Source organism: Hoplias malabaricus, chromosome 5 (assembly GCF_029633855.1).
Source record: "Hoplias malabaricus isolate fHopMal1 chromosome 5, fHopMal1.hap1, whole genome shotgun sequence".
NCBI classification, from domain to species: domain Eukaryota; kingdom Metazoa; phylum Chordata; class Actinopteri; order Characiformes; family Erythrinidae; genus Hoplias; species Hoplias malabaricus.
In genome coordinates this window covers 6,186,871-6,200,579 of record NC_089804.1, presented here as the reverse complement: position 1 = coordinate 6,200,579, position 13,709 = coordinate 6,186,871, and the positions used below count along the sequence as shown (strand labels likewise).

The following is a 13,709-nucleotide window of genomic DNA, read 5'->3' as shown; positions in this document are numbered from 1 at the left end:
ACCACACTCCTCACAGACAGTCACCCGGAGGAAACCCACGCAGACACAGAGAGAACACACCACACTCCTCACAGACAGTCACCCGGAGGAAACCCACGCAGACACAGGGTGAACACACCACACTCCTCACAGACAGTCACCCGGAGGAAACCCACGCAGACACAGGGAGAACACACCACACTCCTCACAGACAAGTCACCCGGAGGAAACCCACGCAGACACAGGGAGAACACACCACACTCCTCACAGACAGTCACCCGGAGGAAACCCACGCAGACACAGAGAGAACACACCACACTCCTCACAGACAGTCACCCGGAGGAAACCCACGCAGACACAGGGAGAACACACCACACTCCTCACAGACAGTCACCCGGAGCGAGGCTCAAACACACAACCTCCAGGACCCTGGAGCTGTTTGACTGCGACACTAATCTGCTGCGCCGCCCTGAGTTATAGTGTTATTATGTGTTAATTTTTAGTTTATTAATACATATTTTTGAAGAATTCTAAAGCTATTTTATCTACATTTTTATTAGTTTGGAACCAAAAGTGGTTTGTCTAAGACATCCAGTTAAGAATCCTTTTGGCACTTTTATTTTGGAGTGCAGGTCTCTCAGTTCAGTGTAATACATTGTATGTTCAAAATATTGTAGACACCCATTATAATAAGTAAATTTATTACTATGAGTAATGCATGCAAATTTTTAAAAATAAAAATGTTAGGTAGTATTTGTATCTTAAAATTACAGCGTTGAAATGATTGTGATGCTTTTGTGAGCTCAAACAGGTTGAAGAGAGCCTCTGTAGTTGCCACTCTGGGCTCAGCCCTGCGGAAACTGCACTCTTAACTTCTGGAGGAGGGTAGGAATCTTAACTCCAGGAAAGAAGGGAGTAAATTCCCTAATTAAACACTGGGGAGCACGTGTCCATGAAGGTTTGGCAGACACTGTGTACATTTATGGAACAATTCTTAAGATCTGGTCACCAAACGTATTGGATTGTGACTGGCAAAACCTTTTTGAACATGTTTTGTGTTTTGGGATATGGAACTACAAAACAGGGACAAAACGTTATCTGAGTTGATTAAGTGTATCTCTACCCCCATCTAGCGGCCAAACCGACACAGTACAATTCACTGTTGCTGTCCTCCACTGTGTAAAATGAGCGTGGACAAAATCTTAGTTTGAATCCAAATTTTCTATGTATCTTAATATAAGAACACATTAAGTATTTGTGGCTCTAATTTAAATACATTGTGTTATGAATGAATTAAATAAAGGAATATCACTCTGTTAGTGTGGAACTGTTTAAGAAATCTTGCCTACAAACTATGAGTAAATAAATTGCAGATTATTCTCTAAACATATATATATATATTCTTAGACTTCCAGAATACTGATAGTTTAAACTACTGAAGAGTAAAAATGGGTTTGATTAGTTGTGTTTTTACTAAATCAATTTACGGAGCTGAGATGTGTTTAAAGACCTCAAAACCAGAAGAAAAAGAAAACTTGTCAACGCTATTCTTAATAAGCGCCGAACTCTTGGAACTACAACTCCCAGATATCTCTACGCCAGCATACAGTATATCGTGTGGTTTGATTGGTCCATTGCAATCTCGCCAGCCAATCAGTGCAGAGGATACTCGCTGTGTGTCAAATCTGAACCGTCAGAGAGTCTGTGAATGGTAGAGAGTCAGTAGAGAGGGTTGTTATTAACAGGTTTATGAGAGAAAGACGGTTCCAGCGCTGACTGAGTTTTTCAGGATAACTAAAGGAGATGGGATCCGGCGAGAGTACGACCAGGAAAGTGTCTTTTGGCGTTGACGAAGATGAGAGTGTGCGGATTCTGCGGGGAGTGAAGGTAAAGCTAGCTCGCTAATTAGCCAAGAGGACATCCCAAGTTTAACACTGCTCAGGGGATTAAGGAGAAATAAACTGAGAGTTATAACATGTAAAATAACATTAACACACATGTGCGGTACAACAGTTTGCATATAATCTGAGGTGTCGGTAGGTTTCGACTGTTAAACTGTCCCCAGATGAACTGGGCGAGGTTTGACCACAGAGCACTGCGTGTTCTGGATTTTATGGAAAAGTCTTCATTCACTGTTTTGGTTGATAGCTACCACACAATCTATCCCCTTTATCCCACAGTCTGACTTCTCTACCCCACAATCTATCCCACTCTGTCCCTTGTAACCTTTTCTGTCCCCTCTATCCCCTCTATCCCACAACCTATCCGCTCTATCCCACAACCTATCCCCTCTATCCCACAATCTATCCGCTCTCTCTGCTCTATCCCACAACCTATCCCCTCTATCCCACAATCTATCCGCTCTCTCTGCTCTATCCCACAACCTATCTCTTCTATCCCACAACCAATCTTCTCTATCACACAACCTATCCACTCTATCCCACTCTGTCCCTTCTAACTCTCTCTGTCCCCTCTATCCCACAACCTATCCGCTCTATCCCACAACCTATCCGCTCTATCCCACAACCTATCCGCTCTATCCCACAACCTATCCGCTCTATCCCACAACCTATCCCCTCTATCCCACAATCTATCCGCTCTCTCTGCTCTATCCCACAACCTATATCTTCTATCCCACAACCTATCCCCTCTATCCCACAACCTATCCGCTCTATATCACTCTGTCCCTTCTAACCCTCTCTGTCCCCTCTATCCCACAACCTATCCCCCATATCTCACTCTGTCTGTTCTAACCCACTCTGTCCCTTCTATCCCACTCTATCTATGAATCTATGCCCTATGTCCCAGTCTGTCTTCTTTCTCCCACAACTTATTCCCTCTATCCCACAGTCTGTTTTATCTATCTTCTCTATCCCACTTTATCTCCTCTATCCTCTCTATACCAGAATCTATTCCAACTATCGCATAGTCTGTCTTCCTTATCCCATAATATATCTCCTCTATCCCACAATCTATGTCCTCTATCACACTCGGTCCCATTTATCCACCCTCTGGTTGCTCTGCTGGAACAGTGTTTCTCAGTCTGAGCTGCTTTAGCTCAACTCTAAAAGGTGTGGAGTAAAACTCCTGTGTTAATGTTAACACAAATATAGTGTAAGGACCAGGGTTACTATGTGTGGTGCTGAGGTGGTGGGGTGGTATTTGTTAGAGGTTTGAGTAGCGTATATGTTTATGAGATACTTTACCTAGTTATTTTATGTTTAGAATATACAGTAACGACCTGCATTGTAGATTATAGTTCGTAATACTGAAATAAGACCATATCAGCCCATAGTGTGGCAGCCCTGAGTATGGGGGAGCTCCCAGCATGCTCAGCGGTCGCCCTTTTGTTAGTTCTAGGTTGTACTGGAGTTAATGTAGGGGGTTTTGTGTTGTATAGGTTGTGTGTTTTGATGGTGGGGTGTTATTCAACCTCCAGAATTTGTGGTGGAGGGTGGATAAGAACTGAATGAAGTCATATTTCACACTAAATTCCTTTTGCCAACAGCTCTCAGAAGATGTCCTGCAGCGCATGAGGAACTCCAATCAGACCTCTGTAGGCAACAAGGAAAGCCCAGGTATGATATGTCTCCTGTTAAAATAATGCTGCCTTTAAATTATGTTGGGTATGTGGTTTATAGGAGGTAAATAATTTCTAGTGGAAAACTAGACCTTTCTCTGATTTGGGGGTGTTTCATTAAAAAAAACTCAACTTTAGCCTTTGGTCATTTTTTTTTACAGTGCATTCATTTTGTTTCAAACCAAAACACAGATTTTAAACACAATTCTACTGTCAAAATAAATAGAACACTTGAAGGCAGCATAAGGACTGGATACACTTGTCATACTTGCTACATAATATACTACAGGACATATTACATAAAGCCATTTTGATTTAGAACCATTATCTTGTTCCCTGTTCTATAGGCCCTCAGGCAAAACCCCAAACAGCCACAGCGCACACCCAGTCTCCGAAGCCTCAGCAGAGTTCTCAGTCTGGATCCACTGCTTCTGACGACAGAGACGAGCTCAAAAGAAGGTCGGGTGCCGTGTGCAGTTTGGTTGAGCTGGTCTATTCATGGGTTGCAGCTGACATCGCAGTACAGGGCAGCCGCCATATTGGGGACCTACTCATTACTCAGACATACAATTGAAATATAAACTGTGAGGCTTTCTCCTTTTTAAGCCTGACGTAGCTTTGTATACGCCTTATTAAAAATCACTATTTCTATAAAAAAACAATAACTAAAAAATGCCACAGACACAGGTTTCAGATTTAAAAGAGAACAGGTTCATTACTTTATTTAAAGCGGTTACAGTCAAATCACATCAGCCCCGGTAAGTCACAAAAGAGACACCAAAAAGCATTCATAAAACAAGTTAAAGTGTAGAAACATTAACCTGGGTAGATCTGGGAAGACAAACAAAAAAGCATTTGTGAAGCTCTCATTTTTTATACAGTATTCAGACGTAATAATGATATTCCCCCACCTTCTTCACACACTCCATAGGCTGAGTTGGATCCAGAGTTGGATCCATTACAATCAAAAGGTACCCTATTCCCCATGTACATATACAAACTTCTGCTTCCGGTTGAGTCTTCAGACACTGTTTATTATTAGGTTCTAAAGAAAGTTTGTGTGCTTCTCAGAAAAGGTTCTTATCTCTACTCAAGGCCATTTTACACTTTCCCATCCTCCTTCTTCTTCCCATTTATTATGTTTCTGTTTTTTCACATTCTCCTCGACTAACATCTAACATTTCCCCGTGTCCTCCCAAATATATCACAACCCTTCATTATTGTTTCCAAAGTACATGATGTTTTGGTTGCTGTATAGACAATGCTTTCATTATTTTCCAACCAAGTTTTTACCAAATAACAACCTCAGGCTTCAGGTCTCGGGCCTTGAGCTGGTCCTTTCTCAGAGTTTCCCCGTGTGTTAATGAAGCAAACTGATAATAACAGTTTAAAACTATCACTGTCTCAGGCCCCTGCCTTCGTATCCGGCAGGTGATTTGATAACAAGGCTCAGTTTTTGTAAGAGCCTTAGTTCACATAAAAGGTGTATGTGTAATGTTTACCAGAATTTGGCTGAACAACAATGGCCTTCTTCAGTGGCACTGATAAGCTTTCTCAGGCCTCACAGAGCACACAGACCAACTGTCTCAGAGAGAACCAGCTTCACACTTCCATCATTATTAATTATAGTATTTTACTGTAAACACCATTATTCTTTTAATTGATGTAAATCCATATTTAATAATTAAGTCATTGTTTTAGTCATATTTAGGTCTGTCAGTATCCTGACACTACTGAGGGTCTACGAGGTCTGGTGAGAGATTGAAGGCAACAAAATATATCCCAACTTTATAGATATCTCTTATAATTCTTAATATTAGCTAGTTTAAATACAGTGGGACTTCCTGGAGGCGCTGCACATTAGCCTCTATGCTACATTCTAGGGTGACCAGACGTCCTCTTTTACCCGGACATAGACTTAAAAAAACGTCCGGGATTTTGTTTTTCTAGAGCGTACATAGAACTTCGAGAAGTTTCGTTCACAAACTAGTCCCGCCCTCCCCTACTGCGATTGGTTTGCTTGAGTGAGAAGGGGGCGTGGTGAAGTAGTCTAAAATGTTCTGATTGGACGGTCTGACTGTAGAGCTACCGTTATTGGTCTCTGTAAACATTTAATTGGTCAGTCTGCACGTCAGTAGTCTTGGTTTACCTCAGGCAAAGCTCATGCCCCCCCCCCCTAAATCTCGAGCAGCAATGCCGATACGTAAATGTAACTTCTCGGATTAATTAAAAAATAATTCTAATGTTTTGTGTAGGAAATAAAGCGGTAAAGGACCTAAAGCACACACAGGTTCAGCTATGAATACAACGGCAGCGAGGGGCGAGAGCTCATCAACCCCCCCATAGCCAAATATGGGCTATAAAGTAAAATAAGCCCCAAATAAGAGAGCTCCTGTGCACTTAGAGAAATAAAAACAATACGGTAAAGTTGTAAAGGCATTTGTACCTTACGGATAATTAAACAGAAGATTTAGTACTCCTGTTAGTCATTTTGTGATGACTACATTAGCTTCTCCCTCAGGAAACCCTAACTGGGGTTCGTGTTTGGTTAATGATGAAGGACCCTCACTGCCATTCTGTGGCCACACAGTGCATTGCATGTCATATTTAGTGTCTTCTGTTGAGAAGGGTATAGCTGCAGAACAGGAGGCAGCCGTTTCTGTGCCATATGTTTTCATGACACTGCCACCTAGCGAAGTGGATACAAGGACATAGGAACGATGGAGGCAGTGTGTTTGTGTTTTTAGGTCCTGTTGGGGATATGTGGTTGAGATCTAGTTTGGTTGAGTTCCAAGATAACTTAGTGTTTGAGGGGAATAAATGCTTAATGCTTAATGTTACATTAGTTTTATTTTAAAAGCAAGATTTGACACGTCAATAAACAAAAATAATTCATTCAAAGTCACAACAGACTGCTTCTATGTGCACAGATATGAACGGGAGCAGACGAATATACAGGAAGAGCTGGCCCGCATTGCGCGAAAGGAGAGAGAGGCGGCGCGACAAGACATCACCAGAGCCGTACAGAGAGAGCGACTACAGACACTCCAAGAATCAGAGAAGGCCAAACAGCTGGTGAGTCACACGTAACATGTACAAACTCTCCTCCACGATCCAGAACAAAAGGTTACTGCTCAGAATTTACTTGTTGGGGACTCAGGAGATTTAAATGTGATTTCTCAAAAAAAATAAACAAATGAATAAATAAAAGACTGGAAGGGCAGGACGAAAATAAGTTTAAAGAAATGTTTTGAGAAAAAAAAGCCACATATTATTTATTATTATTATTTTTCTGACCTGTTTTACACACACCAAAAACATTTTGAGCATCCATCCATCCATTATCTGTAACCCTTATCCAATTCAGGGTCACGGTGGGTCCAGAGCCTACCTGGAATCATTGGGCGCAAGGCAGGGAATACACCCTGGATTGCCAGTCCGTCACACAAGGGCAACACACACACTCACACAATCACTTACACACTCACACCTACGGACACTTTTGAGTCGCCAATCCACCTACCAACGCGTGTTTTTGGACTGTGGGAGGAGACCGGAGCACCCGGAGGAAACCCACGCAGACACAGGGAGAACACACCACACTCCTCACAGACAGTCACCAGGAGGAAACCCACGCAGACACAGGGAGAACACACCACACTCCTCTCAGACAGTCACCCGGAGGAAACCCACACAGACACAGAGAGAACACACCACATTCCTCACAGTCACCACAAGGAAACCCGCCCGGACACAGAGAGAACACACCACACTCCTCACAGACAGTCACCCGGAGGAAACCCACGCAGACACAGGGAGAACGCACCACACTCCTCACAGACAGTCACCCGGAGGAAACCCACACAGACACAGAGAGAACACACCACACTCCTCACAGACAGTCACCAGGAGGAAACCCACGCAGACACAGGGAGAACACACCACACTCCTCTCAGACAGTCACCCGGAGGAAACCCACACAGACACAGAGAGAACACACCACATTCCTCACAGTCACCACAAGGAAACCCGCCCGGACACAGAGAGAACACACCACACTCCTCACAGACAGTCACCCGGAGGAAACCCACGCAGACACAGGGAGAACGCACCACACTCCTCACAGACAGTCACCCGGAGGAAACCCACACAGACACAGAGAGAACACACCACACTCCTCACAGACAGTCACCCGGAGGAAACCCACACAGACACAGGGAGAACACACCACACTCCTCACAGGCAGTCACCCGGAGGAAACCCACGCAGACACAGGGAGAACACACCACACTCCTCACAGACAGTCACCCGGAGGAAACCCACACAGACACAGGGAGAACACACCACACTCCTCACAGACACCCGGAGCGAGAATCGAACCCACAACCTCCAGGTCCCTGGAGCTGTGTGACTGCGACACTAACCTGCTGCACCACCGTGCCGCCCTATTTTGAGCATTAAAAGCATATATATTTTTCCTACCTGTGAGAAGAGCCCGAAGGGTGAAGTGGAAAAAAAAGTCAGGTTGAATGTGATTTTTATTGTTCAATCACTCACAAATGACACGTTTGTGTCACATGATTTGGGCCATTTTTGCCCGCTGTATGAACGGTGGGTCTATTTAACAATGCCACTGCATCTCGTCTTTCTGCATGGGAACTGTACTGAAATGTTGTAACCAACCTCCCGTGTATCACCATCCTGATCAAAATTAAACGATTCAATGCTCTTTGGAGCTTAATGCATTTTTAAATATATTTATTTATTTATTTTAAACAAGGCATTTTTAAACAAGTTTAAATTGCTTTTGACCACGCGATTCCTCTAAAATTCCTGCTCAGACATTAGTAATGCTCTCGAATGCTTACGAAGTCTGCATATAGCCACAGGCCTTTAATCATTTAGATTCAGGGTTAAACATCAGTTCAGGTATTTCAAGAGGAATAAATCTTCCAGCGAGCCTCTCCTGTGTATAAATCATGCAGTCATATTGATATAAATGTGTCCCTCACAAGGCGTTTCGATGGTGTGAGTTATTCTTTGCGGGCATATTGGATATTAAGTGAGTGATATACGAGAGCGTGCTTCAGAACCGCTGGGGACTTCTTAGCGGGCTTTGCTCGAGGATCAATTTTCTGTATGAATACAACTGACCACAGTCCTTTTTTCCTTCATTCTACAGTCTATATATATGTTGTCATGTATTCAGCATGTGCCCAACCAGGCGTGTCAATCAAAATAACATTAAAGGTGCAGTACATGATTTTTTAAATAAAAAAAACTTCATGATTTGACGATCTCATGTCTGTTTGTGGCGGCACGGTGGCGCAGCAGGTAGCGTCGCAGTCACACAGCTCCAGGGGCCTCCAGTGGGTTCGATTCCCGCTCCGGGTGACTGTCTGTGAGGAGTGTGGTGTGTTCTCTCTGTGTCTGTGTGGGTTTCCTCCGGGTGACTGTCTGTGAGGAGTGTGGTGTGTTCTCCCTGTGTCCGCGTGGGTTTCCTCCGGGTGACTGTCTGTAAGGAGTGTGGTGTGTTCTCCCTGTGTCCGCGTGGGTTTCCTCCAGGTGACTGTCTGTGAGGAGTGTGGTGTGTTCTCCCTGTGTCTGCAAGGGTTTCCTCCAGGTGACTGTCTGTGAGGAGCTTGGTGTGTTCTCTCTGTGTCTGCGTGGGTTTCCTCCTGGTGCTCCGGTTTCCTCTCACAGTCCAAAAAACACACGTTGGTAGGTGGATTGGCGACTCAAAAGTGTCCGTAGGTGTGAGTGTGTGAGTGAATGTGTGAGTGTGTGTGTTGTCCTGTCACTGGCGCCCCCACTGTCTGCTCACAGCAGAGCAGTAGACAACGGAGATACTTCGTTCCTGAGGCTCGACCTGAGATGAGGATATCGCTGTATTCCTGCTCCATCCGTGGGTAACATGGACTTGTTTGTTACTGTGGAAAAGGTGGTTGACTGCTTTACCCAAAGTGCTTTCTGTGGAAGTCAAGTGGACACAGGTGTCTAAGGGCACCCCACTCAGTGCCAGGAGCCCAAGCTTTGGGCTGTGGACCAATGAGGCTGCGTTTTCCGGTGCTCTGGGGTTGTCTGTGATCCAGAGCTAATCATTCAACCTAATACTTGACCTACGCAAAGTGGAGACTGGATGTAATCAGAGGCTCACAGAAGTGTCTCTAAATGTCGTGTACCTCTTTCCCAGAACAGACCGATTATAAACGTGTCATTTCACACGCTCCTTCTTTGTCAATCTGAATATTTTACAAATATATAATATTCATGGTGAAATATCCAGGTTAAACCTTTCCTCTGATGGTTCAGGAGAAAGTTCTAATTGCTTTTTAAATTAAAGCTGTCAGTCTCTAGTCTAAAGCCCATAGACATTTCTATTTTTCCTGGCGACAGAGATCCTCTGGGGATTCCTAAATATTAAAAATACCTTTTTAACAGTTAGATAAAGAGGATTTTGGATTGTTAACCTGTTTGTGCATGGCGTTGATAATCAATGCACCTGAAGTAACAGGAAAATCCACTGTGAATCACTGTGATTCTCCACTGAACTGTTGTATTAAGGAGAATAGAGCCGCTGTTGTTGCTACTCTAGGCTCAGCACTACAGAAACTGCACTCTGTAACCTTTGGAGGGGGATAGGAGACCACCCCCCCTCCCTCTTAATTTCTGTACTGTGCGATAAAAATAAATTTCACTAGAGGGAGCCCCAGGAGCAAAAGAAAACCCCTCCAGAAACATACCTTTAACAATGATTGCACAGTCATTTACAGCAGGTTTTAGGGTTTAAAACATGAATTAAAAAACGCAGCTGGTCGAACGGACGGTGCGTGCAGATAGAAGGGGGTTTGATCCATGCTTTTATCGGATCAGTGTGTAACTGAAGAACAGATTCAAATCTGATGGTGGGCTTCCTGAAATTATAATAAATTATTTGACTGAGAATTTTATTGTATTGTTTTTTTGACTTGAGAAACATTGCTCCAGTTATGATTTACACTGGAAGAATTGTAGCTTCCACTAGGTTTCATTTTAAATGATAGCGCTGCGTATTTCTCACTCTGGCTTTGACACCCTCTAATAAAGAGTGCTGCAGAAATACAGTTTAATTGAACTGAGTAATGTATCGCGCCCCCTTGACGTAATCTACCGTTCTGTCTTACTTTGTGCTTTACTTGTGCTCTCTCTCTTTCTCTTTCTCGCTCTCTCTCTCTTTCTCTTTCTCGCTCTCTCTCTTTCTCTTTTCCTTTCTCTTTCTCTCTCTCTCTTTCTCTTTCTCTCTCTCTTTTCCTTTCTCTCTCTCTCTCTCTCTCTCTCTCTCTTTCTCTGTCTCTTTTTCTCTCTCTTTTTTTTCTCTTTCTCTCATTCTCTCTTTTTCTCTCTTTTCCTTTCTCTCTCTTTTTCTCTCTTTTCCTTTCTCTCTCTCTCTCTCTCTCTTTTTTTTCCTCTTTCTCTCTCTCTCTCTTTTTCTCTCTCTCTTTCTCTTTCTCTCTCTTTTCCTCTCTCTCTCTCTCGCTCTCTCTCTCTTTCTCTTTCTCTCTCTTTTCCCCTCTCTCTCTCTCTCTCTCTCTCTCTCTCTCTCTCTCTCTCTTTTCCTCTCTCTCTCTCTCTCTCTCTCTCTCTCTCTCTCTGCTAAGACTTGTTTTGATGCCCTTCATGAATATTCACAGTTAATGACAAGTCTTCACAAGATTAATTTCTCAGTGTGAGAACGAGCGGATGAAAAGGAAAGGGAGAGAAAGAGCGAGGAAGAGAGAGAGAGAGACCATAGGGATTTTTTTCCCTCTTTTAAATGCATTAATGCCATTCTCTGTTGAATGCCCTGTTTGAAAAAGAAAAGAAAAAAAAGAGGTGATAAGTTACATTTGCATATGGCTCCGGCTTCCCTCCCACTCTGACATTAAAAAGGCTTTTTTCATTGCCGCCATTTCATGCTGAGAACGATGGCCGCCGGTCCCCCTCCGTGTCTCTGCTTGTGCTCACAGTTACGTGAAAAAAAGAGAGAAATAAATAAGGAAATGTATAAAAAAGCAGAAATGCAGCACCATTTTTTGCTCCTTTCCTTCCGTGTAAGTGTTCGATCTGGACTCGGTGTGTCGCTCTGAGTTTGAGGTTTTGTGATCTGACGAAGCAGTCCGCCTTAAAACCACCTCAACAACGGGATTTTGAAAATATTTAAGGATTCGTCTCTGAGCCTGAAGTACATTTTTTGAAAACTTAAAGCCACGTTCTCCTCTCTCTCTTTTCACCCTCTTACAACCTGTTCAGCGCAATTAGGGTGCATTTTTACTCCTTACCAGTAGATGGCAGACTGAGACCTCTATCTGTCCTCCATTTTCCTCACCTCCTGTTATAAATAGTATGATTATTATTATTTATATGGATGTTTAAATATTAGTCTGTGTACTCTGTTAACAGGAATGTGCCCATTTTGGTGGCGTCTTGAATTTTTCTAGACTGAGATACTGCATTATGCAGATGTTTCCTTCGCTCCTGTTTATTGGCTGCTAAGTTGAGTAAGGTGTTAACAGCCAGAAAGCTTTTCTTTTACAGATTTCGTTTTTCCAATGACTACTGCGTGTGTGAGATCACAGGACAGTCCTGAGCATTTGGAGAAGGACACTGTCTGTCCGTTTTCTGTGTGTGACATAATGGATGCCCTCTGGCCTCGTCGTATCTATACAAACATCAATACACCCCACCCAGGACAAAGCATGACGAGTCGTGCTCTTGTGGATGTGTGGCTGTGAATGGCGAAAGGTTGGCTTTGATTTGAGCTCGTACTTCGGGGACTGTACTCAACTCTGAGCTTGTAAAGCATTAAAAACAGTGGAGCTGCTTTGGAACAGAGGCTCTGAATCCCATCTTAACGCAGAAGCTGGCGTAAGTCTAGGCTAAATAATGAATGTCCCTGGACAGAACATGCTGAGATCCCACATTCTCAGGCTTGTTTCTTTTTCTTTCAGAATCAGGATCAATGTGTTGATGCTCCTTCGCATGTAGTAAAGTCAAAAATCTTGGAACATTCTGTTGTAAAAAAAAAAAAGTTGGAGTTGGAGTGGAGCTAGGTTCTCAACTTTTAGTCATAGGCATGGGTTGCCTTTGGTTTATGGAACTGTGTAAACTTAATTTCATTGATGTTTCTTTAAGGGCGGCACGGTGGTGCAGCAGGTTAGTGTCGCAGTCACACATCTGCAGGGGCCTGGAGGTTGTGGGTTTGATTCCCGCTCCGGGTGACTGTCTGTGAGGAGTGTGGTGTGTTCTCCCTGTGTCTGCGTGGGTTTCCTCCGGGTGACTGTCTGTGAGGAGTGTGGTGTGTTCTCCCTGTGTGTGCGTGGGTTTCCTCCGGGTGACTGTCTGTGAGGAGTGTGATGTGTTCTCCCTGTGTCTGCGTGGGTCCCCTCCAGGTGCTCGGGTTTCCTCCCACAGTCCAAAAACTCACGTTGGTAGGTGGATTGGCGACTCAATAAGTGTCCCTAGGTGTGAGTGTGTGTGTGTGTCTGTGTTGCCCTGTGAAGGACTGGCGCCCCCTCCAGGGTATATTCCTGCCTTGCGCCCAATGATTCCAGGTAGGCTCTGGACCCACCGTGACCCTGAATTGGATAATGGATGGATGGATGTTTCTTTAAGTTTTTTTTATTTAATTAGTCGCTGTCCAAGGAAAAAAAACATATCTCCAAAATAGTAACTTTACAGATATATTATACCTTCTGAAATTTTCACACCGTGTGAAGGACAGCTGTGGTGTTCAAACAATGTAGTAAACTAAACATCTACAACATTAAAACATTAGCATGTTTTTATTTGGACAGCGATGATTTACTAGTGTTCAGGCCGAACTGGAGCCAGAATGAAAAGCGTTACTGTTAAAACAGGCATGAAGCAGTCTGAACGTTTAATGTCATGATTATCGTAGCCAAAACGATCACGGTTATCAGTGCTGTTTTTTTTAAAATGTGCTGAAAATTTTAAAAGTGCTTATTTATATGTTTATATATACTTTTATACAAACAAATAATTTCACCACGTTTTACATTGAACAACACAACAGAGCAGCACTGTGTATACTCCTTTAAATAAAGTAAAAAAAATAGACCTAAATGAACAATAAACTGCAGCCTTGTTTTGTCCTGTTTGCCTCCTGTGAAGC

General features: G+C 43.4%; 1 protein-coding gene across 4 annotated transcripts in view; it reads left to right on the top strand.

The window, feature by feature from the left end:
* Positions 1–1,666: 1,666 nt before the first annotated feature.
* chchd6a (coiled-coil-helix-coiled-coil-helix domain containing 6a) overlaps positions 1,667–13,709 on the top strand; it is a 98,105-nt gene continuing 86,062 nt past the window's right edge. For all 4 annotated transcript variants that reach the window (XM_066671128.1, XM_066671127.1, XM_066671125.1 and 1 more), the window contains exons 1-4: positions 1,667–1,866; positions 3,488–3,557; positions 3,907–4,018; positions 6,490–6,634. In XM_066671128.1, coding sequence (XP_066527225.1) covers positions 1,783–1,866; positions 3,488–3,557; positions 3,907–4,018; positions 6,490–6,634 — 411 coding nt within the window. In that variant the 5' untranslated portion in view covers positions 1,667–1,782. The remainder of the gene's footprint in view (positions 1,867–3,487; positions 3,558–3,906; positions 4,019–6,489; positions 6,635–13,709) is intronic.